The following is a 26,977-nucleotide window of genomic DNA, read 5'->3' on the forward strand; positions in this document are numbered from 1 at the left end:
CTCTCCATCCAGGATTTACCCGGTCAACGCAGAGCTTTGGCTGTGGCTGCATCCACATGCAGACAGGATATTAATCTAACATACAGGAAGCAGATGGATCCTTTCTCATTGTTGTCTTCATTTTTCAAATCATTCTCTTTTCAGCTGACTTTACTGAGACTCAGGGCAGAAAATTCAAGTTCATTCTAACTGCATATATGACATTCTCAACTCTCCGACGTTTCCACTGTAGTGTGTGAGTGTGTGTATGTGTGTGTCTTTCTTTGATAAGCAGACAGCGTCTCATTCCTCTGGAACCTCTCCAATAGTCCTGACTCCCAATCTTTAAAATCATAATAACACTAAAATTAATGGTTAATGGTTAAATTAATTAATGGAATACAATATTGCGACCTTCCATAAAAGAGTGTGTGCTGGGAGAAGCACGGTTTGGTGGTCCAGCCCTGTAGAGGTTTACTCCCGACTGAGGAAAAATGGGAGCCCAGCGCGCTGATCAGTTTGCTCGTGCTGCTGGCGCTGGCGATAACTGACCGCCTCCCCGCTCGCTCCTCCACACACACATACACACTCAGCTTTATTTATGACCAGCAGCTCCTGGTCAGCCCACTGCCAGTCAGCCAGCCCCGCGGAGCCCCTGGCCACGTCTCCAAAGACGTCTTGGTCTACAGACGGGCAGCGGCAGTATCCGAGGTGAGGTGTCCCGAGAACGGAGGGGAGCACTGCGCACGGCTCCGTCGCCAGGCAGCACCACACAAAGGGCAACTAAAGGTAGGACCCGTCCGCTAAAAGGACAGGGAAGGTCGCAAATACAACCTTCTCTTTGGTCTAAACCGCTTATTTTCCGGGTCACCTTGGGGATCGCCTTGCGCCGCTAGTTTTTCTAAGGCCGACCTTTTCCGAAAAATTCAGTAATAAATTCGCTATTTTTGGCCATAAAACAGTAACACATAGTAACCAACAGCCTGGTTGTGGCTGTAGGTACAGAACAAAGAAACTTTTACAAGTCCATGGACCAAACTCGTGTCTGTCCTAACGGTTGAACGACAGACACAACCTCATTATTGCACCTTACAGGCCGGAGGTCGTGTACCGTTAATGTGATGGTCTGCGTAGATTGGATAGATCAAGATCTGCAACTAATCGAATTTCTCTCTCACACACACACTGGGGATATTTTGTTTAATGAAATGTGTCTAAACTGCTGTTAGTGTCCTCTAGTGTCCGGCTACTGGCTCAAGGCTGTTTATGACGGCTCAGTGGACTCACTGTACAGAGACATTCTTACTCAGAGTACTTACTTGAGTAAAACTAATAATACCACGGTGTAGGAACACTGTGTTATAAATAACTCTGCGAAAATGAAAAGTTGTTTTTCATAACCTCATACACTGTTTTGATTATCATAATAATTAAAATGTAATAATTAAACTGCTGTGTGTCAGTAAAGTCTTTTGTTGTTGTTGTTGTTGTTGTTGTTTTGGTCCTTTCGGCTTATCCAGTGAGTTCAGGGTCGCCACAGCAGATCAAATCATGTTGATATGACGCAACCCTCCCTAACGGGCTTGGACCGGCACTGCACAGCTGGTGCTATAAAATACTGTATTTTGTGAAAAGTGACTAGTAACTAAAGTTGTCTCTAAAATATAGTGGAAATGTAGTTTAAGAATGAAGTAGCAGAACATGGAAATATTGGAGTGCAGTAAAAGCTCCTCAAAACTGAACTTGCGCTTTTATCCAAAGCGCTGTACAATGTTGATTCCTATTCACATACCAGCGGCGGTGGCCGGCAGCAGGGCTTGAATCACTGACCCTGTGGTCTAAGGACAACTACCTTTACCAACTGAGCTACAGCCGCTCAACTAATAGTTGTCTAATTGGAAACGTGGTTCTAACTCTCAAATGTGCTGTGCTTCAGTGTGCTATTACTTTCATGCTAGTAACTGTTAGTTTTTTTTTTAATGACATTTTTAAATTAACGTTTATATTTAAATGGCTGTAGAAACAGAAAACTCTGATTCGATGTCTCTAAACAGCTCTTATGACTTCAGTTCTTACTCTACCAGCACAGAAATCCCACCACAAACTACAGGGGTCCTCTCGCTGCAAAAATAGGAATTGTAGTTTTGTAATTGGCTGCGATTGATGTTTTCTGTTGCGCGCTATAGTGTGTTTGTGTGTGTGCGCGCGCGAGTCAACACGAGACTGCAGTTTACATCACGGCGGAATTATGTGCTTTATTATCATTTAATAATTTTTGGAGACGATGCACTAAGGTTTTGAATTCACTCTATGATGTGCAGTAAGTGAGCTCGACAGTCATCATGTGGTTTTTATGCTGGACACGCAGGGTTCAAATGCCGGCCGTGCGCAACATGTGAGTTTGTCCTTAATTTCTTATTTCGGCATAATATTTAGTAGTTTGACTGATTTATCAAATTTTAGAGGTAAAGAAGCATACGGATTTCAAGGTGAACAATAACTATTGTATGACTAAGACAGAGGAACATTTAAACAACTATAAATGGGAACGTAATGAAAGTAGGTGTGCAGATACCTCATGATGAGAGTTTTAATTATGAAAAGAAAGTCCTTACTGCCCCACGGGGTGGCCAGTTATTGACATTACATTTTTTTTTTTTTGGTTTTTGACTGGGGGTTTCCGAGGGCATAACTCTTAAGTAAAATCACATGTCTTAACAAAACTTTGGCCATAGCTGCAGGACAGTACTCTGACTTAGAGTATATTATGCCATGTTGTTTTGCAACTAGTGGGCGCTACATGCTGAAGTTAAGTTTTCATCTTTATATCTCAAAAAGTATTCTAGTTTGTATAAAATATAATACAACTTTATGTTAACTTTGCAAACTCGGGTATTAGGTCTGACTCAACATGGAGTCAGTTATAATACAGCATGAGATTAAATGTAACATTACCAAACGTCAATAAGTAAAAAGATTGACTCAACATAGTCACTGTTGTGATGAAATATGAAAAAAATAATATGTGAAATAGAAATATACCATACATCACTGTAAAAGTAGGAAGAGATGGTGATGCAGCACTTTTCCCCGACAATGGAGTCATTCCGTTAACCTGCCTACACCTGCTTAAAAGTCACAGTCACTTAGAGGTGAGTGTGTCTCACTCCTGTGTTTGTTCTGTCCTTCCTGATTTTCTACGTCCCGTGTCTATGTGTATGTATTGCTTACACATTGGAACACATTGAAATATTCCCATGGCGACCTTCTGACATTCAACAGACAAATATTATAAATGGTTGTAAACACACAGCAGGTGTACAACTGGCTTTCAGAATATATTTTTTCAGCATAATATTTATTTGTTTGACTAATTTATCACATTTTAGAGGTAAAGAAGCAAACAAATGTCAAGGTGAACAATAACTATTGTATGAGTAAGACTAAGAGGAACTATAGTCATTCCATTAATGTGCCTACACCTGCTTAAAAGTCACAGTCACCTAGAGGTGAGTGTGTCTCACCCCTGTGTTTGTTCTGTCCTTCCTGATTTTCTAATTCCCATCCCTTTGATGATGTCGTCCTTACACATTGGAACACATTGAAACATTCCCATGGCAACCTTCTGACGTTCAAGAGACAAATCTTATAAATGGTTTTAAAGACCCAGCAGGTGTACAACTGACTTTCAAAATAATTAATTTAATAATTAATAAATAACTTATTTTTTTGGTGTGGAGTTTGCATGTTTCCTCTAGGTACTCTGGTGTCCTTCCACAGTCCAAAGACATGCATGTCAGATTAATTGGTAACTCATAAATTGCTTGTAGGTGTGAATAAATTACAGCTGGCGCTAGATAATGTGCACAGATGAAACAAATTAATTGGTGCTGTGGCATTTTTAAGTAATTGGTAAACACTTTCTAGACCCCGGTAATTATTTTTACTTACTACAAACTGCCTTCTCCATGAATATTTAAAATAACATATCGTTGGATTTAGTTTACTATAGCCAAACGAAATCGGAGGCAATATGAATAACTTTACCTTTACTGTACCAGTAATTTCATTAATATGAATTACATTTAAAAACATTAAATTGGGGGAAATAGGGTTTATAGTGTCTGTAAGTAATTGCTGAGTAAAGGTTAGGCCAAATTCACACAGGTATTAGCTTCACATTGATACAAAACAAGGTATTGTGTTAGTTGTACTGTTTCATGTGCCAGTAAGAGAATGACATATGATCCAAAAAATCCAGTCAGAAGGATGGAATGTGTTTTAAAAGCTTGTTAGAAGGCTTATATGCTTTATTTTAACAATGCACAGTGTTTTGTATTGTGCAGTGTTTAGTCAAATCACAGAAATATGACATTCACATTGTCAGGTAATCTCCTATCTGGAATGTGCACTTGAATGTCTATGATTAGTCAGCACAGCACCTTTCCAGATGACATCACATTGTGTTGCAGGAAAAGAGATGCAACTATACAAATACAAATAAAATACAAATACAATACAAATTTAAAAAAAGACCATCAAAAATTTTTTAGCCTCAACAAAATGTGTGGCTACTGTTGTTTATGTCTCTATGATGTCTTTATGATGGGTCTCCTGTATTCATCCTAGCCCTCCACCTATAATAATAATAATAAAATTGTATACAAATGCAATTGGAATCTGACTGAGGTAGGTATTTGAGAAGGACCACACAGAAATACCAAGAAACTCTTCAGCTCAGTGATAAGTAAGTAAGTAATATAAGAAAGTAACTTGATGAGGCTTTATTTCTCTTTCATAGTATCGCCCAAAAACTTTATTTTGTTTAACCAAAATCATTTTTTCTCAGGAATTGGTAGAATCACAGAGACAATATCTAATTAATCTTGTAGACCACTAAATAAATTTGTCTTTTTTTTAAATAATCACTTTTTCAATAAAAAAAACCCCTGTCTTTAGATGAAAGGGACAGCTATGTGGACAGTAATGACAACAAGCCATGCCATTCTGTTGTGATAGAACCTAAAGAGCTTTGTGTTTAAAGCAGTAAAAGGAAGATGTCTCTTGCCCACATCACCACCTGGTGGGGATACCCTGATGAGGTTTTTTTACTCAATCAGGGAGATACATTCTAGTGGGGGTGACTGTAGCTCAGTAGGTAAGGCAGTCATCCACAAACCACAGGGTTAATGGTTCAATACATATGACACTGAATTCCCCACAGCCCACTCCCATTGCCAGCCAGCTCAAATCCCTGGCCTCTCTGTGGCATTTGCATGTTCTCCCTATGTTTGTTTGATTTCTCTCTCACAAGGTTAATTAATGACCTATAGGTGTGAATGAATCTTTCTGTGTTGGCCTGATATAGACTGGTGACTATCAGCTGTCACTCTTGCCAAGTGACAGCTGGGATACCTTAACAAGATAAGTAGTTAAGATCCATCAAAAAAGAGGTGACAAAAAACTACTAATGGCTGCACAATCTACAGAGCATAAACTGTAGGATTTTTTGTTTACTGGAACGGATCAATTTGGAAACCAGAGGGGGGTGATGTCAACCGTCTCAGGAAGTAAACAGGGGCTTTCTGAAGTTACAGTCTTAAATTTCTTTGACAGAACATGTTTTTTTAATAGCCATTTTTAAAACTTTTAAAACTCAGTTAGCTTGTAGACTTAATTATTGTCAGTGTTTCTAACTCTATTAATATATTTGTGAATAGATTTTGGGTTAGTTATTTGAACTCACGGGATAAGCTGAAAGGACAAAAAATAATAATTCTTTGATTTGTACTAGTATTTTTAGTTCACTTTTATTTTGTTATATACTCTTATTTTGACATCATCCTTTGGAGGAGGGCCATGTGTGTCTGGCTCTCATTGGATGATTGATTGTGAGCCAGCCTCTTTAACATATATAGAGTCTGTTTCTCAAACATTTTTTGTATCACCTTGATGAAGTGCTGTGTACTGAAGCACATTGGTGAAATAAAGAGGATTTATCCAGTAAGTTTTTATGATAACGTTACACTGAATATTATTCGAAATACGTCTGCATGCATGAACGTGGAAGATGGTGGCTTGTCTGCAGTTTAATTACATTTAGTCCAGGTTGGTAGAGAAAGTAAAATCAGATGTGGGACTTATATTTTATTAGGGGCATTAACAATATTCTTGAGGCCTGTGTGGAATCAATTGGCAAAACAAAAAATCTCTTAAGCCCACATTTGCTGGAGACCTTTTTGTTTCAGTCTTTGGACAGGAGGACATGGTCATGGAGGTAATGTGAGTGCAATTTGTATGTGTGATCAGTATGGTAGAATGAATGGAATATAATTATATTGGTATTATTTTTACTCATAGTGAAACACATTTAGTCCGTTTTTAAATATTTCTCCAGTTATGTATTTTAACTTGAAAAGTAATATCTAGATCTGCAATGGAATAATTAACTACTCAATTCATTGAAATTGAATCAATGACTGTTTATTATACTGCATAATTGTTATTTTAATAGTAAGAATTTCCCCAATGTGATGTTTTGTTTTTCTAAAAACAGATTTAAAAAGGTTTAAAAAAGCTGCAATATGACAACTATCTGGATATCACATAGTTACTTCAACTTTTTATTCTACAGCTACATCACTGTGAAATGTTTGTATAGTGTTTAGCACAATTAATGGAAGGTAGCCTTTAAGCAGTTGCCAAAGGGAGCAGCTGTTTGAGGTTGTTGTTGAAGAAGAATGCCTAGCTGAGTAGTATTTCTCATCTGAACACAGTGCTCTTTGCACTGGTACTCACTGCTTCTCTGTGCAGCTGCACAACACCCTGAAACAACCCTGAGGACATTATTAGTGTAATGGTTCATGATACAGACAGCTGAGCACAGCAGGAAGCTTAACACAGCATGTTCTGATTGAAGTTTATTTTCAGGACTAAGTACAACATTTGCAAGCCGGCAACTGGGGCACCTATAGTTAAAGCTACAATATGCAACCTATGCTAGGGCTAGCTTGACACTTAAAATCAATCCACTCTGCTCTGCCCAGCCATCCATTTAATAGTGTAGTTGACAAAAGTTTTAAATCAGAAATCATCCATGTGATCAACTTTCCATCACAAGACAGTTAAAACGTGACTCACACTGAACACAGTATAATTCTGTTTTACATTACCAACGCTGCCATGAACTTTTATAAAACACTGAGAAATTTCAGTATGTGTTGGTGGTACTATAGGTAAGGAGTCTCAAAAGGAACTGAAACAAAAGAGAGTAACGGTACAGCATTTGCTGCTAATAACAGAACATGTAGTATGTAAATGCACACTGATGTGGTCTAGATTGCAAGGAAAGAGAAGTTATTTGAAACTGCCAGTTACCTTACCTGGATCACAGCTGCACCCAGTCAGAGGAATTGCAGTATGTGGCAACTTATGAATGGAAAGCAGCCAGTCATAGAAGCCTTATTGTGTGTTGTTGACGCCACACAAGAGAAGCCAGGGCCATCTTGTGATGTGGTCTGTTCCCATGTGCCTGCTACACTGCTGTCTGCTGCCTTTCAATTGTTGATTTGGGTTCTGTGTTCTGAATTTCTGTCATGATCCTGGAAAGTGATGCCACAGTAGGTCAGTGCTACTGTCACAGCGGGTCAGTAGAGGAGCGCAGCCTTCATTTATGTATTTATCATTATTAGTTTTTCACTGTTTTAGACAGTGTCCCTTTTCTTCCTCTTTGTATTTCCATCTCCATCAAATGTGAGTAATTTAACCAACTTTTTAGCCAATCAAAAGAGATGCAGATAAGCACTTTTAACCACTGTTACAGGCATGGGTAAACACTGTTGCAATCCTGGTGGCACTGAGGAAACACCGTCAAACCCATGGATCACACTTAGAAACGGAAATCTAAAATATAACCCATTCAGTAAATCTTTCAACGTGTTCCCACGAGAGATACCAGGGCTTGCAGGTCCCGCCATGGAAATGGTCTTTCTGAGAAGGGTCACAAACAATAACCTAGAAGAGAAGATGAAGAAACAATGCTTGAGTCTCTTCGAGACTTAGCTACTGTCTTTACTTGCATGAAACTGCACATGTGAGAAAGTGCTTTGGGTCATTGTGGTTCAAGAAAACTGAACTGAAGAAATCTGATGATGTGTGTTGTCTCACTTTTGCAATAATTGAAAATTTCTCCTTCTTGGTGAACCCCTTAAGAAGCCGTGTCAGTCCTGTTGGCACTGTTGGCCTCTGTTCAGGGCCATGCTTCTGTTAGCATGTGCATGTGTACTGACAGTGCTCATCAGATAAGAACGGGCATTGGGCTTTTTATCACTATGCAAAGATCATGGAGCCCAGTAAAGTTTTGCAAAGTAAAACCAAACAAGACATTATCCAGTTTATAGCCATAATCTGTGTTCCCATGAAAAGTCTCATGTACATATTGCTGAATATCTCTTTTGATGCTATTATTATTGTCAGCAGTTGTCTTTAACTGTAATTTTACAGAAGTATTCCAAGATCAGTAAAAATGTCCAAACAACTTTTTGCAGAAGACGAATTACTCCCCCTGAATAAGAAAATACTGATATAGAAACAAAAATGCAGAACCTTACCTCACCAGACGTTCTTGAAGTCAGTCAAGTCTGCTCTCAGGTCTCGTCTGGTCATTGAACTTGGTCAGCTTCTGACCCCAAAGTGTATGAACCTCCACACCTTAATGTGATTTGACCTGTGTCCTTACAACATTTGCCTCTACAGTTTGGTCTTGGTGAAGAATGTTGAAAATATTTCCAAAGTAGCGGGTCAGGCTTAACAATTCACTAAACAGACAACTGAAGTTTAAAAAAGACATATTATTTATATACGTAATCCCCCCCCACAAAGCTGCAGTTTCAAAATGTGTAACAAGGGTGGATCACATTGTTTCAGTCTGTTCCAGTAAAGTTTATAATGTGTAACTGGTTGATAGATGACAGATTATTGTGATGGCTGCATGACTATGTACTGTATACGTAGTGTGTACAATAGTAGGTAAAAGAAGCACTGAGACTGAATGACAGGGAGAGAAGAACAAAGGATTTGTTGGGATGTTTGGTTTTTAACATGTATCTTCCGGTTCTGAAGGAGAGGAGCTCAGACACTGTCCTCCTTTCATTCTTATTTTTTTTTTCTCTTTTGTTTATGACTAAATTTAGATGCTAGAGTAGGCTTGAGCAAGAGTGGAGGGTTTCCCTGCTTCTAGTCTTACCTTAAAGGAATTTATCTTTCATTGAGGATTTTCTTCCCATAATAGTATGGTGAGTCATAGTGAGAATGTGATTTGGTTACATACGTCACACTTTCTCCAGTTCACACACATGCCCTCTTACATGTACACACAGCATTGAAATATAAAAATGGATGAATGAGCTATAATACACTTTATTCCAAGCAGAAGATCAAATTTTAAAATAAAATATTGAATAAGAAATATTAATGTTTAATGTCAGAGGCATTCTGTAATGTATGGCTTCAAAATAATGAATGTAGCTTTTAATTTGACTTTCCTATATATTCAAATTATTAAATCACTCCTAAATTAAACCAAAAAAGCTCCCAAAAATAAGTTGTTTAACAAAGGTTTATTTTTAAGGTAAACTCAACTATTATGCTGATGTAAAGCATCATCTTATAAAAGAGGCTTCAATCTGACCTCCAATACGTTCACTTACACTTGCAGCACCTAAATTATAACTAATTGCCTCTCAGATACAGTAGCGTCGATGAGAGATTTTTTTTTAAATTAACAAGAATAGTCATTACACAATTTACGCATGGCAGGAGAGCTATAAAAAATGGCAATCAATACAGCACATAGGCGGCTAAATAATTTGTCTTTCTTCCTTCTTGTGATTAATCATTGCAGAATGAAACTTCATGATTGCCCCACTAAAGTGAAATTATTGAAACCGAACTTTAAACAGTTTGTTGTGTCAGTAATTGTTCATGAGCAGAGATTGGCCAAGCACTCTTTAAACAACCAGACATATTTGCTTCCTCTACCGTCCTGATTTGGTAGATGTGTTTAAGGCATGTAACAGCTTGTCTTTTAATTATGCTATATGCATTTTTACACTTTAAAACTATTTTCCCATAGTTTTATTGGGCCGTGTATTTGAATGGCCTGTACTGTGCTTCCAGTGCAAACTTGCACAGAGCACTGAAACTGCTGGTGCTGCTTTGTATAGACAGAGTGTCATGTACCTGGTGAGCCACTTTATGTCTTGGATAACAGAGTACAGTGCACCCTTCCCTGAAATTCAAGCTAGTAGGAGTGGTGGGTGCACACCTCTCACTGTATAGTCTGTGTGTCTCTCCAGGATTGTGTAGACATTCTGTGGATTTGTTGCTGCCCAAAGAAATCAAGACAGCAAATGAAAAACCCAAACATAGTTGCTATTTTTTAACACAATATTTTTACATTTACAATTATTACATGACTTTTTTCTGTTCTGTAAGAGTCATTGAGAGGTGATTTGTGAGGAAATTGTTAGTGTGCAAACATTTTCATCTCCATTTATCTTCCTCTTCTCACCCTGCAGCTCTTTTTGCAGAAGAGGCAGCACACAGCTCCTCAGGATCCACATCAAGCTCCAGAGACCTAAACTGATTCGCAGCCAGCATGCCCCGCTGTAGACTGAACCTCAGTACCATGATTTTCCTGGGAGTCCTGCAGGGGGCAGTAGTGGTGCTGTTCTGCAATTGGTACATCCAGTTCAGTCCCTGCAACATTTCCCCCCCCTCTGATAACAAAGTTCATGTTCTTCTACTCTCATCGTGGCGATCAGGCTCATCCTTCCTGGGTCAGGTATTCAGTCAGCACCCCTCTGTCTTCTATCTTATGGAACCCGCTTGGCATGTATGGACTAAGCTGCAGAAACCTGGTGCACGGGCGCTCCGCATGGCTGTGAGGGATCTACTGCGGAGCGTATTCCAGTGTGACTTCTCAGTGATGGAAGCCTACCTGCCTGAACATCACAATGTCTCCTCCTTGTTTATGTGGAGTCACAGTAGAGCCTTGTGCTCACCTCCGGCCTGTTCTCTCACACCACGCAACCAGTTCAGTAACCAGACGCAATGCCTCCAGATGTGTGATGGCAAGGACCTGGATGTGGTGCAGGAGGCCTGTGGCACTTACAGTCATGTGGTGTTAAAAGAAGTGAGATTTTTTGAGCTGGAATCCCTCTACCCGCTTTTTCAGGACCCAAGCCTGGATTTCCGCATTATCCATCTGGTCCGAGATCCACGAGCTGTGATGCGTTCAAGAGAGGAGTCAGCCAAAGCCTTCGTGAGTGACAATGCCGTAGTCTTAGAGCAGAGAAGTCTACCAACAGCTGAGGTGCAGTATCAAGTTATGCAGGAGATTTGCCGTAGCCATGTGCTCATCAATGAAAGGGCCATGGTGAAGCCCCCTCCATTTCTAAAGGGCCGCTACAAAATGGTGCGCTATGAAGATTTGGCACGCAATCCACTTGACGAGATAACTGCCTTGTATAAGTTTGTAGGACTGGAGATGACCAAACAGTTGGAGGAATGGATCTACAAGGTAACTCATGGAAAAGGCAAAGGCTCCATCAAAGAGGCCTTTAAAATCACCTCACGAAATGCTGTTGACATCTCCCAGGCTTGGCGTACCATGCTACCACACAACAAGGTCAGACGTATCCAGGAAGTATGTAAAGGGGCTATGTCATTGCTTGGGTACAGGACAGTAAACAGTGAAAAGGAACAGAAGAAACTTGACATAGATCTTCTAGTACCACGGGAACCATATCACTTCAGCTGGTTACCTTCAAAAACAGAACATCCGAGAGTTAAAACATGAACGACAGACATTTTCATCAAAAGACTAAAAGGAACATAGTCTATATTCTACATAGGCTATATTGGTTCCCTACAATAGTGCTGCAACAGACAGAGAAACTGACAAAGGGGACACTCAGATGATGTCCAGTGTTAAAGCATTGAATAAACAATTCACCCGATCAGTGGTGTGGGACGATTCAAATGACAGCACTCAAATGACAGTATTGTTTGACAATACAAAAGTAGGGTTGATAGAAGAGCTAGAAAATGCTGTATCCCATACATTTTGAAATAAACTAGAAAACATAGTACCAGATTGGATAAGATTAGTTTTTTGTTTTTGTTACCTGAAGCCTTTTTAATAAACAGACCATTTTCTGATGTTCTGAGCTACAGTATGTATCCAGAGCAGTTATGCTGCATATAGTGAGTCAGTCTTGTTACAACTTGATGTTACAATTTGGACAAGGTGACTTTACAAAGTATTTCTGAAAAATCTACCTGCTAACACATGACTATAATTCAGAGAAGCATAAGGCAGTGGACAGATAACTGCAGGGTTTGGACACAGATGCTGTATTTAAACAAACTAGTACAGATAAGTGCCTTTCTACTTAGTTTACATGTTCTCTGGAAAATACTTGCTCAAGCATGTTTCCAAAATCAATATCACAGTTGGGGCGGTGGGGTGGAAGAGTTTGCATCTCCTCCATTTTGGCATGGAAAAAAAAGTAAAACTGTTGAATGTTCATTATAGTTATGAGGTTTAGGGTTACATTTGCAATTACGCAGCATAGTGGTAGAACAGTTGGTGCAGCCTAACAGCTAGAAGTTCACTGGTTTGAATCTACCTGCCATCTGTGGCCTTTCTGTGTGGAGTTTGTATGTTCACCCTTTACTTACTTGCACCACAGTCCCAAAACTTGCATGTTACATTAATTGGAGACTCTAAATTGCATGCAGGTGTGAATTTTTGTCTGTCTGTGTGTGTATCTGCAAGTTGAATATGCATTTAATATTCTGTTGATTGGGGGAAAGAATATTATGTAATATGACTCTTTTTGCCATATATTTTTGGTTCACTTTCACTGCCCTTATCACAAAAAATTTGTACAGTATATGGCTTAGCCCCGCCCAGCCACCTAGGGCTGCATTGGGGCCGGTCCAGAGCCCAGAAAAAATAGGAGGGTTGCAGCAGTAACGGCATCAGGCATAAAAACTCGCGCCAAATTACCCCGTGGAACACGTTCCGCTTGTGGCAACCCCAGAGGGGATAAGAAGAAAGCCGTTGTTTCACTCAGAAATACCAAATCAAAGTTACTTCTACTGATTGATTATATTTTTACAGCTAGGGGCGGGGGAGTGACATGGTATGGCATTAGCTGCCCCATAGTTTTACTGGCAACCCCAGCTATCATCTCTTCCACAGTAATAAGGTGCTAGGGACTTTCTGTAGGACTTTCAGCACAAAGAGAAGTTAAAAATGGTATACAAGTCACATATTTGAAATTTCTGTTACTGAAAAGACTTTATAAACACACTACTAATTCCATAAAGGTTTTTAAAATTTCAGTTTAAAGCTTTATGAATAATTTTAAAAATGTGCCTTATTTTAAGCACGTGCCCCACCTTGGATACCCCAATAAAATGTTTCTACATCTGCCCTTTAATACAGCTTCAAATCATAATTGATTTTATTTAATTTGGCTTTTTAACAAACGGAGCAAAAAAAAAAAACAACAAATTGATAGATAGATAGATATAAATATAAAAATAAAATAATTATATAAATTGCAGTGAATGTTACTGGTGAATCAGTATTCTCCACAAAAACTACACATGTAGACAAAAGACCACTCCAAACAAGTCTGTGAAAGGGTTGTTCTGAATGATTTTAGTTTCAGTTACCCAGGCCTGTGTATTTGTTTCAGTGCATTCCAAGTGTAGAAAGCAGCAGGATGCTGGAGGAAGTCTTGTAGGGAAGTCCTGCAGGACTTCCTCTCACAGATGGAGTCTGAGATTTTAACAGAAGATGGGTCTGTAGCATGTCTCTTTTGTTCACTTGAATATTTAGAGCAACAATTCATAATAAATCACTTAATCAGTTCTTTACAGAATATTGGCATGTCCAGAGCTTTAGCGTAGAGACGATTACCTATTAAAAGAGCCTGCAATTTTTTTACTTTAGGCTGTGAAGTAATAGATTAACATAAGCACCACAATGACTGCTGTGTTGAAAGCATCACTAGTTAATGTTGCTGAAAGTTAAGATTACAGTGTGTGTGTGGGTTAATCAAGACATATGCTGCATGTGTGTTTGCTGAGTACACATTATCCTGTCTGTAATGTGGATGGGGAGTGTGTATGTGTGCAGTAATGTTTATAGATTTTCCAGTGGACAGAGGGTTCTGTTTGCATGCTGCTCTATCAGCTGTTGCATTAATCAATATTTCTGTAGCTGTTGAGAGTTGAACACAGCCCTTTTCTAACAGTGTTTCACAGCTGTGTTACAGAGAAATGATTAATTATTATTGTTCCTCATCACTGTCCTAGTTATCCATATTTATATCATCAGCTGTACAAGCTAAAAATAAAAGTTCAGTTTGCACTTTTAGCTGAAAAGCAGGTCCCAGAAGGACACTGAAGACATCAATGCTGATGACCCCTCAATGACAATCCAACATGTTTTCTATCATTAGCAACTCAGATTTAGATAAACTTTTAATAAACTAAAATTATCTGAATGACAAATGTCTACGAGACAACAGGTAGATCAACATCATGTCTGTTTTACTTTGGAAAAAAGACCCTCTACAATGTGAAAGACTTGGAACTTTCGACTGGTTGTTGTCCTTCACTTTGCCTTTCAGAGGGTTGAGCTGACCAACCTGCCACTTTGTTCCTGTAATTAACTAAAGATGATTTATGAAGCAGAAACTTTGTGATACTAATGACTCAAATAAATATTCACATAGAGCCGTTGTCATCTTTCTTCTGTTCCTGGAACAATAACTGAACCTTCCTGGCTTCACAGGGTTTATGAGACCATGTCTGTGCATCATTTACATTTGGGCGCCACCTGCCTGCCAGAGCTGGCACAAGTACACAAAATCAATACAATAAAAGGGAAAGTTCAAGTGCTTGCCCACTACACGTAGAAGTACCATTTCAAATTGTTTACTCAGAATGTTTTGGGTTAGTACACGGTCTAAAATGTACTTAAAGTGCACAAATACAGGTACTCCTCTAAGGAATAGATTTCTCCGGGGATCAGACAGACTGAGTTACGTTTCTTTTTTTTTGTATGTGTTAAAACCAAAGTACCTTAAACACTACTGAGCTTGATAATGTTGACAACATTAATGTAGAAAAATAAGGGCCAAGGATCTGACACAGCTGTCATATGACAGAAAGGAAAATGTCGATTTACTAGGGTATTGTTCTAAACTACACTTTTTTGGTACTTGTGTTTTACTGGAATATTTCCATATTAGGCAATTTTTACATTTAATCCACTACATTAGTTTTACTGCATAACTACTTATGATTATTATGGATTAACCACATCAGTACATAAATTATGTTAAATAGGCTCTAACTTTACCATCTGTGGTGCTTTAGTTAAACACCAAGTTAGTATAAAACTTAACTTAAGTAAAACTATTTTGTGGTGTGAATAAACACGTCAATAAATAATATGTGGATAAATAAGTTAGAGTCTGGCACTGAAAATGTTTCTTAACAGAACAAAAATATTACATAAAAATCCATAAAAATACTTCACCATATTATGGGTGATTGATTGTGAACTGATTTTGAACTAGTTTTGGTTCTAGTTTGCGTAGTACATGTACATAAATATCAATAAACTTCCCTTTGAATTCCCTATATCGAAATACTTCTCTACTTCTCGCTGAATGCCTCCAGATGACATCACTCGGAGGAACCTTTAGTTCAGATAATGTTATCTTGTTGCTCACACTATGGAATTTGTAATCACAGTGAGTCCGCTCCCCTAGATGATATCATCTCAACTCCTAAACATGGAGTTTTTTAGCTAGAAAAAGAGAAATATTTTAACTGTAAACTAAAGCAAAACAAGTAGAAATTTGTTGAACTCACCCTTTAAGTATAGAACTTGAGTGAATTTAATTAGTTGTTAATTAGTCCACTGAAATAGAATAACATACAATAATGTATATAATAGTGAAATGGAATAATGGAATAATAATGTTTTTGGTGGAGTATTTAGACCTCCTGCCACACAGCTAGAAAGTTGCAGGTTCACATCCTCGGCCAACCGTGGCTTCTCCATGTTTAAGTTAACCTGTTCAGGGTGGACCCTGCCTCTCAATCAATGTCAGTTTGGATAGGCTCCAGCCCCTGTGACCCTTAACACCATAGGCAGTTAAACATGATGGACGAATAATGTTTTGGCCCCCTCTATTCATTTTAAATACTGCCAGTAAAAATCTAGAACTACCTACTATTTATAATGCATTCCAGTTTGACTCCACGGCCCACTATGATCTCAAAAATAAACATATAATTTAATTATATTTATGGGAGTTTCAACTTAAATGACATAAACCTAAAAGTAGAGTTATAATGTAGAATTAAAAGGATAGAGAGATGTCACATGTCTGTGCAGGTGCAGGTGAAAAAGAACTGCAGACAAAGGATGCTGCAACAGTATAACACAAGAGCCCAGAGATAAACCGGAAGCCAGGCAATCCTGCCTTAAAATTAAAAACTGGCTGAGGATAAGATAAAGAAGAATCAAATCTGGTTTTAAGAGAAGAATCCTGTTGGACCAGCATCCTTTGTGAAAATCTGAAACACCTGTCACTGCAGAAAACATCTCTTAAATTCAATATAGATGCACACTAAAAGAAGATAATTTAACTACGCTGACCCCATTTTGTATTATTTTGATAATTTTATGTTGGCTTAGCTGTGGGCCACACTTCCTCAGTGAACTGACAGTAAAATACAGAACCCATCTTTTTTCAAACTGTAGCTCTGCCCAGTCCAGCTGATTTAAGTTTGGGCCTAGACTTCACTTGGTTTGTTCCAAACTTTGGCCCCCATCCATGCCCATTCTTTGATTACTAATTAATTAACTTGTCTATGACAAATAGACAACAAGCCAACATTTCCAGAGACCAAAGAATAATAATCCATCCCAGTTTGTCAGCTCTTAGTGGAGATTCTTGTTGAGCTAATTTTAGAAATTTTTCCAGGTGTATTCAAGGATCCACATTCAGGTTTGGACTGTTCACTGCTAAAAAAGACAGAATTCATTATCAGTGTAAAAAAAAAGACAGGACATTTTAAAAATCTTGGCTGACAGTTAACTTTGGAATCTCAAATGTCATTATGTTCACCAACAAACGGCCTATCTTAGTAACATGAGGTCTATAAAGCAGCTGAAGATGAACCAATAGCCAGGCAGTTTTCAGTTCAGAGCAGAAAACATCACCAACAATGTATTTGGAAACACCAAAAATGTGCTGGCTAGAAATGTACTGAAAAGAAAGATAGAAGTGGTTTTATGTGAATACTGCACTGAAACACTCACCATAAGCTTATTGTGTTTCTTGCCTGTTGAGAGCTGCTCTTATGGTGCAGGAGCTGTGGACACACTTGAAGACTGGCTGAGACTTCCCAAGATGGGAGAGTTCCCACAAAGTGGAAACACACTAACACAAAACCCCCCATACTAATGATTTCTAATGTAAAGGATAGTTTAACATCAATCTGATCTTTGCTGGGACAGTGATCTCATCTTTATGTTTGTGATTGGTTAGTCATCAGTGGTTTGTTACACTAAACTCTGTTGTCAAAAAAATTTCATTTACTGAAATTTGCAGCTTTCCTCCATTAATCTCTCAAGAATGCGTTTCTGAAGGTGAACTCTTTCTGTCTGAAGTCTGAGCTCATAACACATTTGAGTGTGTCAGTTTGATTTCAAGTGTCCTTACTGAGTGTAAGAGATAGATGTACAAGAGGCTATAGCTGCTGTATCCATAATTATATGAGCTTAGATCATTAGTACATGTTTTAAATTCAGACTGTCATTATAAAATGTCTCAAAAAGCTAAAAAACACTTTTGCAGTCAGTTCCACAATGGTGGCATAATTGTTGTAGTTTTGCATCTGTGCACAACCACAATGGGCTTAAAATCAAGTAATCAAGATGTATTTAAAGTCCAGCTTTAATTCAAGAGGTCTAACAGAAATATGTGATTATCAGTTTAGGAGTTACAGCCATTTTTATTCACACATTCATTTTCAGAGGTGCAAATGTAAATGGACAAAGGAACATTGTTATTATAAATATAAGGATTGTTTTTAAACCCAAATGCTGCATTTCCTCCCTCTAGATATTTTGCCAGGTCTGTAAGTCTGCCGCTGCTTCTTTTCTGTGGTTCTTTCTGTCTTCACTCTTGTCTTCAGGAAGTGAAAAACTCCTCTATTGGCCAGTGAACAATATCTCTTAAGTAGCTTCTGCTGTGTGTATTTTGTCCTTATCCATCTTCAATATGAAACAACATCCTATCAGTTTTGCAGCATTTAGGTGAATCCAATCAGTGAGTGGCTCTATACACTTCATCCTGCTACTGTTATCAGCATTTAAGTAATCTATAAACACCAGTGACCTGGTTCCTTTGGCAGCCATACATGGGTACATCACATCTCTGCCTCCACTGTCGGACAGATGATGTGATGATGCGTTGGATCATGAGCTGTTCCTTCCCTATACTTTTCTCTTCCCATCATTTTACTGTATCTTGACTTTAGACTTTGTCAGTGACACACTTACCTCCTCAAGAGTCTTCATGACGTCATGGCTAGATGTTGTGAAAAGTTCTTCTTCACCATGGACAGCATTCTTCCAGGCCTTTAGCTGTTGTTGACCTTGTGGGTGCCATCCGTTCTTTTTAAGAATGTACAAAACTGATTAGATAGATTTTTCAGCTAATTATTGCTTTCTTTACTTGCTCAACACTCATAAATAACTTCAGATCTTTTATGTGCTTACATTTGTACTGCAATAAGGAGGGAAAAGGCCACACCTGGCTATAAAACTGCTCAGTGTCAATTGTGTCAATTACCTTTGAGGCTCTGAAAATGAGGAACTGTGTCTAAAAATACCTGTAATTCCTAAAGAGATAAATTAATACTTTTGTTTAACTTCCTGAATTAAAGGAGATAGTCTACACTTTAACGACATCTTGACTTTTTCATTATTTACTACATTACTCCATAAATCCATTGTGGAAGTGTACAGGCTTAAATTTATAAAAACTGTGTCAATTTTACTGACCAAAATGTACACATCCTTTTTCCACCTTTAAGCCAGAAATGGACAGAAATACATTCCGAACACTCCACGTGAAGCTGAGATGATATTGTAGCTCCGGAAATGATATCTTATTGTAGCTTGACAATAAGAATTTCACATATGCCCCCGCTCAGGCCTAGATAATATTTTGGGTTGTTGCATTTTATGCAATACATGTCTAAAGGGTGGTTAGGAATCAATTTTGACTTTAATCTATGAATTTCACACACTAATCCTCCCCTGAGGGAAAGAGGGAACACGCAGCCACACTGTAACCTCATGTCTGCACATTTAGTGATCCCCATTCTAAATTTAATTGAACCTAATGCTATTCTTAAAACACACTGACAACGACCAAAGAGTTCAACTTCAGAAATGAATGGAGGAAGGCTGCAAATTTCAGTCAATAAGGGAAATTATTTTTGGCGAACAGAGTTTGGTCTACTGAAGACTCTGGATAAATGCAGAAGGCCCAACAAAAGATCATACTGATGATTAATAGTTTTTTAAATTAGAATTCAAATACTTTCTATTCAACACTGCCGCTAATTGACGCGTTCTTTCTCTCATTTGCAGATATGAAGTTAAGGGAACAGAATGAACCCGATTATTATCGGAAGTGGATTTGGTTCCAAAATAAAGCCACAAAACGGAAACCCCAAATAGGTGGCCTGTCTAAGTTTGCTTTTGGGTTCAAGCACTTAGGAATGAAATGTCAGGCTAAAAAGCGTCTCAACAATAGCACGTTATCAATCGGATATCTATGCTATTTTTCTTGAGTTGTGTTACACGTTTATCTTTTAGTTTGATACGTTTCATTTACTCCAAAAGATCGCCACACACAGATTACCTCGGTTTTACTTTTGAACACCGAGACCGGAAGTGCTGCGTCCACAACCGGCAAGTGCACAGTGTTGTGGTATTGAGGTGCAGTTGCGGTACTTTAAGGAGGCTGACGTTAGGACGCGGACAGGAGAGCGGCCCAACACGAGTCCGGAGAGCATCAATGGCCCCGTTGCCTGCGGAGTGAAGAATGGGCTCAACGGCATCGCAGCCATGGCCAGATCCACCACCAGAAGCGCCAAGGATGGGGACTCACGGGTTACCGCCCCTACGGACCGCGCAGAGGCTCGGGACTTGGCCGAACCCCGGGAACTATCTTTGGAGGAGGTGCTGAAGTCCTATGAGCAGCCCATAAACGAGGAGCAGGCATGGGCGGTGTGCTACCAGTGCTGCAGCGGGTTGAGGGTGCCCCGCCCGCCGCTCGGGAGAGTCAACCGGGTGAAGGACCCGTCCTCCATCCTCCTGCACAGGGACGGAACCGTGTCGTTACTGCAGGAGCCTCTGCACAACGGTAGGACTGACTAACTTCCCCTGTCTGTCTGTCGGTCTGTCTGTCTGTCCCTGCTCACTAAATCTTTTAAGGCAAAGCTCAACTACGTAAAAGTCAAATATAAAAATGTGTCCGTGTTGTGCAAAGTGAGGTAGTTTTTATAGTTTGTTAAACACTGCGTTTAGCATTATGAGGGGATTCTTTTCAGTTCGGCGTCAAATAATGTCCACAAATCATCACTGTTTTCATCTGTTCCACACTGTGTTCTTTCCCTGAATTACACTGCAAACTGGAAATCCTGTTAGAATGTTGCTAATGTGCCTTGTGTTTGGCCGAATTTCAGAGCGAACATGGATGTTTCGACAAAGATCTTGAACAGCTTTTATCAAGCAGGAATCCTAAACTAAACGAGGTGCAACTTTAAATTATCCGAATTATATACGAAGTTTTGCACAGAGGACCTTGCTGCTGATTGGTTCAGTTTCCTGTCCCACATACAACACAATATATTTGATAGTTAGAGAAATCCTTGAGGTGACCTCACGCTGGATTGTATTTTGATCCGGACAGGGAGGCTTTTTTATTTGTTGCAGTCCCAGTGCCAACCAGAATGACTTGGACGATGCCGGTAAATGCTTAATTATTCATTAAGCACAGCTTCACCCCACCATTACCTCCTGAAGATACTGTTTTGGAGACTTCAAAGGGGGAGCTGGAAGCCCACAGGGTTTTTATGCAGTGTTGTAGTTGCTACTTCTACTTAATGTAGCTTGTACCTACACATTATCCGACTGTATGTGAAGTATTTCTGACTTCTCTGCAGTCTTACTAGCCCAGAGACACCTTAAGGAAAGGCCAAACTTTATTTCAAAATGTCTTTTATTTAGGGCTTATATTTCTAGTCTAATATCTGCCCCTTTGAGCCCCTTTAAAATGGGCCACAAGTCCAGTACATCAAATTGCACTTGTTTAAATCTGGTCTCAACCTATTTTGAGTCATCACATCTGGAACAGACACATATCTGCTCAGTTAAATCTTTGCAGCACCTCTCAAGATTTCTCAACAGGTGCTGCAACATTGTCCAGGCAACATTTGATGCATGTTGCTTGGCAGCAGAATGGCATCTAACTTAAAATATTTAAAATTCATTATGTGTTTAAACTTTTATATCCTAATTAATTTAAATTCCACTACATCATGTAGGAAAGGGTACTAGTGGTGAGATTCTAGTACTGTGCACTGGTTCCCCATCATGGCCCGATGGGGGTTGGATGAGGGAGTTGGAACAATAAAATGACTGAGATCATTAAGCTCGTACTAACATTGGTTTATCTTTATAGCGAGTGTTGTTTTTTGTTGTCGATCAGCAAAAACAGTTCACATCAGTGCAGTGGGGGAAATCCCTTAACCATTATAGTGAGTCTGTGTACAATATTAATGCAGCTGGTCCGCTAGAGGGCCACTGCCTTTTCTCTATGTTGCCAAATTCATATCAAAACAGGAGCGAGAGAGGAAAAATCCCAGTGCCAAACAATTTTTATTGATTGTTTATTTTTCTCATTTGTTGTGCACACAGGTGAAAATTAGGGTCACCAAAACCATAATCCTCATGTGAAATTAGGCTACCCCGGGGTCAATTTGTATCCATGTGTTATTTTATTGTAAAATCAGATTTCCCAGGCTCGTAATTTCAAAGTTGAGCTTATGAGTTTAATTCTTGTCCTTGGACACAGTAGCTCATAAAACATTTTCACTGCAAGGTGCATTAAAGAGTTGCTCCAGAGCTTTCTATTACATCACATACATTTAATCAGCAGATAGTCAAACTTTGACCATTAGAAGAGCAGGAAAGAAGGAATTACAGGAAGGAAGGAACATTTTCGTGGAATGTTTGTACTTATCAACATCAACACAATGCTCTGCTCTGATGATTATTTATTTGAAAGTTAAAGCTCAATCTTTGAGTGTTTATATGCTCTTGTAACATTAGTATTCACAGCAGGTAGCCTAGAAAGCCTCAAATGACTTTCTGTTTCCTGAAAATCTAAACCTAAGATTGTCAAGATTCTGCAGAAGAGAAAGAAGTTACTGTGCATCCAAATATTAGCCAGTACTGAAGCTGCACCTCGCAGCATTTTAATGCAAACAGACACCTGAGTCACTGATGCTGCCCAAGCATGAACAGAGAAAAGATGTCTTGTCCTCACTGACATTCTGCAGATTCACTCTGTTTATCAAATGAAATTGTGGTGTGTGGTACAAACAGGAAGAGATTAATTAAAACCTGGAGTAACAGCAGTGAGCAGGTTCACAGGCACGCTGGACTCGCCAAAGTCTCTGCTGTCATTTCCACTTCTGTAGCCTCCTTTGGTGAAAGATGTGACAGACTCTCCCTGTTGGTAAACACGAGAGCATGTGTGCAGTTTACTGACGTCCCTGACATCAGCTGTTGCTCTGAAAATGTGGCCCACTCCTCCTTCAACAGAAGCACAAATCTGACCTGAAACAGAATTAATACAAATGCTTGGTTCTGGAATGAGCTCAGAAATGGTATTTCCCAGCCACATTAGAAGTGTTGAGGCGTCAGTACGTATCTGGCATGACTCCTTCATTTAATACTGAGGGATGCACAGTGGAGGGTGCAGTTTGTGATCTTTGGTGGGAAATAATTCTCACTGATACTCTTTTTTTCCTTTAGAGCGCAGGAAGGTAGAGCGGTTGTCCACCAATCTCACAGTTGTTGGTTCAATCCCCACCTCCTCCAGTCACATGTCGAAGTGTCCTTGAGCAAGACACTGAACCCCAATTTAGTTGCTCCCGGTGAGTGTTGGCCAGCTGCATAGCAGCTCCACCATCGGTGTATGAGTGTGTGTGTGAATGGGTGAATAAGAAGCAGTTTAAAGTGCTTTGAGTGCCAATAGGTAGAAAAGTGCTATATAAGTGCAGACCATTCACCATTTACCATTTTATAACACAACACACCTCTTCACCTTTTTTCCACACGCTCTGAACCGTTGAGCCTAAGTACTTAAGGTCCTGCACCTTCTTCACCTCTGCTCCCTGTAACCTCACCCGTCCACTTGGGTCCCTCTCATTCACACACTTGTATTCAGTCTTTCTGTGGCTAACCTTCATTTCTCTGCTTTCCAGAGCAGACCTTCATCTCTTTAGATTTTCCTCCACTTGCTCCCTGCTCTGGCTTCAGGTCACAATGTCATCTGCTAACATCATAGTCCTCATCTGTCAGCCTGTCCACAGCCTGGACAAACAATAAGGGGCTCAGAGCCGACCTCCACCTTGAACTCCTCTGTCACACTTACAGAAAACCTCACCATGGTCTTACAGCTCTCATACATGTCCTGCACCACTCTAACATACTTCTCTGCCACTCCAGACGTCCTCATACAATACCACAGCTCCTCTCTCGGCACCCTGTCATACGCTTTTTCTAAAGCTACAAAGACACAATGCAAACTCCCTATGACTTTCTCTGTACCATCAGCATCCTCAAAGCCAATACTGCATCTGTTGTACTCTTTCTAGGCATGAAACAATGAGCTTTATTCATCAGCTTTATTCCTCTAAAGTTGCTAAAGCTCTGCACATCTCCCTTGTTCTTAAAAATCAGCACCAGTACACTTCTCCTCCATTCCTCGGGCATCCTCTCACTCTCCAAGATCTTGTTTAACAAACTAGTCAGAAACTCTACTGCCACCTCTCCTAGACACTTCCATACCTCCACAGGTATGTCATCAGGACCAACTGCCTTTCCGCTCTTCATCCTCTTCAACACCATCCTCACTTCACTCTTATTGATCTTTGCTACTTCCTGCTCCACACCAGTCACCTCTTCTACTCTTCGTTCTCTTTCTGTCCTTATCTTTAATCACCCTAACCTGCTGCACATTTTTCCCATCTCTATCTCTCTGTCTCACCACCCTGTACAAATCCACTTCTCCCTCCTTACTGTCCAACCAGCATACAAGTCCTCGTATGCTCTTTGTTTTGCCTTTGCCACCTCTATCTCCCTGTACTTCTCTCTAATCGCTTCAGTCCTCTCAGTGTCCCATTTCTTCTCAGCTAACCTTCCACCACTTCGTCCTTTGCGCTGCCTTAGTGCTCTTCATCTTTCCCACCACCAGAGTCATTTTACACAACACCATCCTGTGTTGTCTTGCCACACTCTCCCCTACCAATACTTTGCAGTCACTGATGAGGAAGTGCTACAGGTCATTTCAGATGATGGTTGCAGGTTAAGTGAAATTCAGTCATGCTTTGCTATTTTAATTGTATGTTCTGGGTATTTCCATTTCTAATATTTATTTATAACTAGGTCTGCTCTCCTTAGACCAGTTTTACTTCTCTTTCTGCACTTTGTGGTTTCTTTGAATTGGTATCTTGAACCTTATTACCATGGTAACAGGTGGCAAAGTCCATCTTGGGAGAATATGCATCTTAGTGGGAGTACATATCTGTGTGAATGTGTATGCTGGTGGCTGTGGTTTTGTAGAAGAACTATTTTCCATCATTAGTGTCATCACTGACAACTTCGACACAAGATGTAGTCTACCTGAGTGCTTCTACCTCAGCTCTTATATGTTACCCTATGTTCCTCCCTCTTCTGGAAGAAAGTGTTCACTAAAGCAATTTACATCCTCTTTATTCCTTCTGCGTTCCAGTCCTAAAGACCAAACCTGCCCATCACATTCTCATCACCTCTGTTCCCTTCACCTTCATGTTCACTGAAATCTGGACCAATCACCACTCTCTCACCTCTGGCGATGCTCTGAATCACTTCATCACTCCAGATTTTCTCCTTCTCTTCTAACTGACATCCTACCTGAGGGGCATAACCATTAACAACATTGAACACTACCCCTTCAATTTCCAGCTTCAGACTCATCAACCTGTCTGATACTCTTTTCACCTCTAGAACATTCCTCACAAACTCCTCTTTCAGGATAACTCCTACTCCATTTCTCTTCCTATCTGACCCATGCTAGAACAACGTGAACCCTGCTCCTACGCTTCCAGCCTCGCTACCTTTCCAGCTGGTCTCCTGGAGACACAGTATATCCACCTTCTTTCTCTGTATTATGTCAATCAATTCTCCCCAACATTCAAAGTCCCTACTGTCAGCGCTACACTCTTGGCTTTCCTCTTTTCTCTTTGCCTATGAACACACCTTTCTCCTTTCCTTCTTTGACCAACAGTAGCCCAATTTCCACCAGCACCCTGTAAGTCAACAGCACCAGTAGCGGTTTTTGTTAACTCAGGGCACGCCCGATCCAATCCTGAAGTCAGGTTTTCTGCATTTATCCAAACGTGGGACTGGCAAAAGAAGACACTGGCCTGTGCCCCTGTGATTGCCTTTAGATCAGCATAAATATGTGATGAGCCAGTGGAGTCATCCAATAAAAAAGCAGAAGGAGCTGTGTGTCCTCAGTTCAGCAGAGTTGGTAAAAGAGTTATCAGCAGATGATAGAACCCAGGGTTGTGGTAGAGATGGAGAAGAGAAGAGGGCTGAGAACTGAGCGTTGTGGAGAGGCAGTCACAGTTGGACAATTGCCCCTGCCAAGATGCCTCATCTTCTGTGTGGCAAATAGATGAACTTATAAAACGGAGACAAATCTGGGCAAACCTTAATTTAAAGATATATTGTTCAGGCTGGATATCTTACCTACTCTTCAGCACTTGTACACCTTGCTAAAGACAAACACTACAGACTCTAGAACAGTGAATGATCATTGCTCATTGTGATTATGGCTGGTCAAAAACAACACTAAGTGTGGGAATAGTAAACAAAACTAAGAGAAACTGATGGTTATTATTCTGCTTGAGAAAAAAATGTTTATCTATATCTATAAAATACGCCAGAGTAGTAATCAATAATGGGGGTCTTGAACAAAAATAGAAAAGAAAAATAGTTATGTTTTGGCAAGTTCATTATTTTGAAGTGGAAATACATGATGAAAGAAACAAGATGTTATATCTGTCAAGACATCCCTTGGAGATACAGATGTATTTTCGTACAGATTTGTACATTTGAAACACAATTTTGCAACAGCTGGTGATTGGAATGTTTTGCCATTGTTCTTATGTGATCGCTTCAATGGAACAGTGTCAGCTCAGCTTAAATACTACAGATTAGGTGGTTCTAATTGAAATAATATTGTCCCATTTAAAATCTGCATTGCAGCAGCACTGTCCCATATTCCACACTCCTGAGATTGAATATTTCCATATGAGCTGCTGAAAAGCCCTGATTTGTTATCTGCTTAACTGTGAATATCTTCCTCCTGATCAACCTGGCTGCATCCTAATCTGTTAACAATAAATAGACTGAGGAAGGGATAAGATTTGGAAAGACTTGAGTTTTATTATTATTACTGCAGTAATTGTTCAGTTTGAAATTAATTTCCTTACAGTTTGTGTTTGAAGGCTTCTGAAAGGCATTGCAGGAGGAGGCTAAAGG

The 26,977-nt window shown here is 39.6% G+C and overlaps 2 protein-coding genes across 2 annotated transcripts in view; both read left to right on the forward strand.

Moving 5' to 3' along the window:
- The first annotated feature begins 495 nt into the window (after window positions 1–495).
- Window positions 496–14,796, forward strand: chst6 (carbohydrate sulfotransferase 6). Its single transcript, XM_067500308.1, has 2 exons — window positions 496–768; window positions 10,557–14,796. The coding sequence occupies exon 2, from the start codon at window positions 10,637–10,639 to the stop codon at window positions 11,837–11,839; it is 1,203 nt and encodes a 400-aa protein (XP_067356409.1). The 5' UTR covers window positions 496–768; window positions 10,557–10,636; the 3' UTR covers window positions 11,840–14,796.
- A 5,251-nt stretch (window positions 14,797–20,047) lies between these two features.
- The window catches only part of spire2 (spire-type actin nucleation factor 2), a 39,506-nt gene continuing 32,576 nt past the window's right edge, over window positions 20,048–26,977 (forward strand). The window contains exon 1 of the mRNA XM_067500302.1: window positions 20,048–20,522. Within this exon, the coding sequence (XP_067356403.1) occupies window positions 20,225–20,522 (298 nt within the window). The 5' untranslated portion in view covers window positions 20,048–20,224. The remainder of the gene's footprint in view (window positions 20,523–26,977) is intronic.

This window comes from Channa argus, chromosome 4, assembly GCF_033026475.1.
Source record: "Channa argus isolate prfri chromosome 4, Channa argus male v1.0, whole genome shotgun sequence".
NCBI lineage: Eukaryota > Metazoa > Chordata > Actinopteri > Anabantiformes > Channidae > Channa > Channa argus.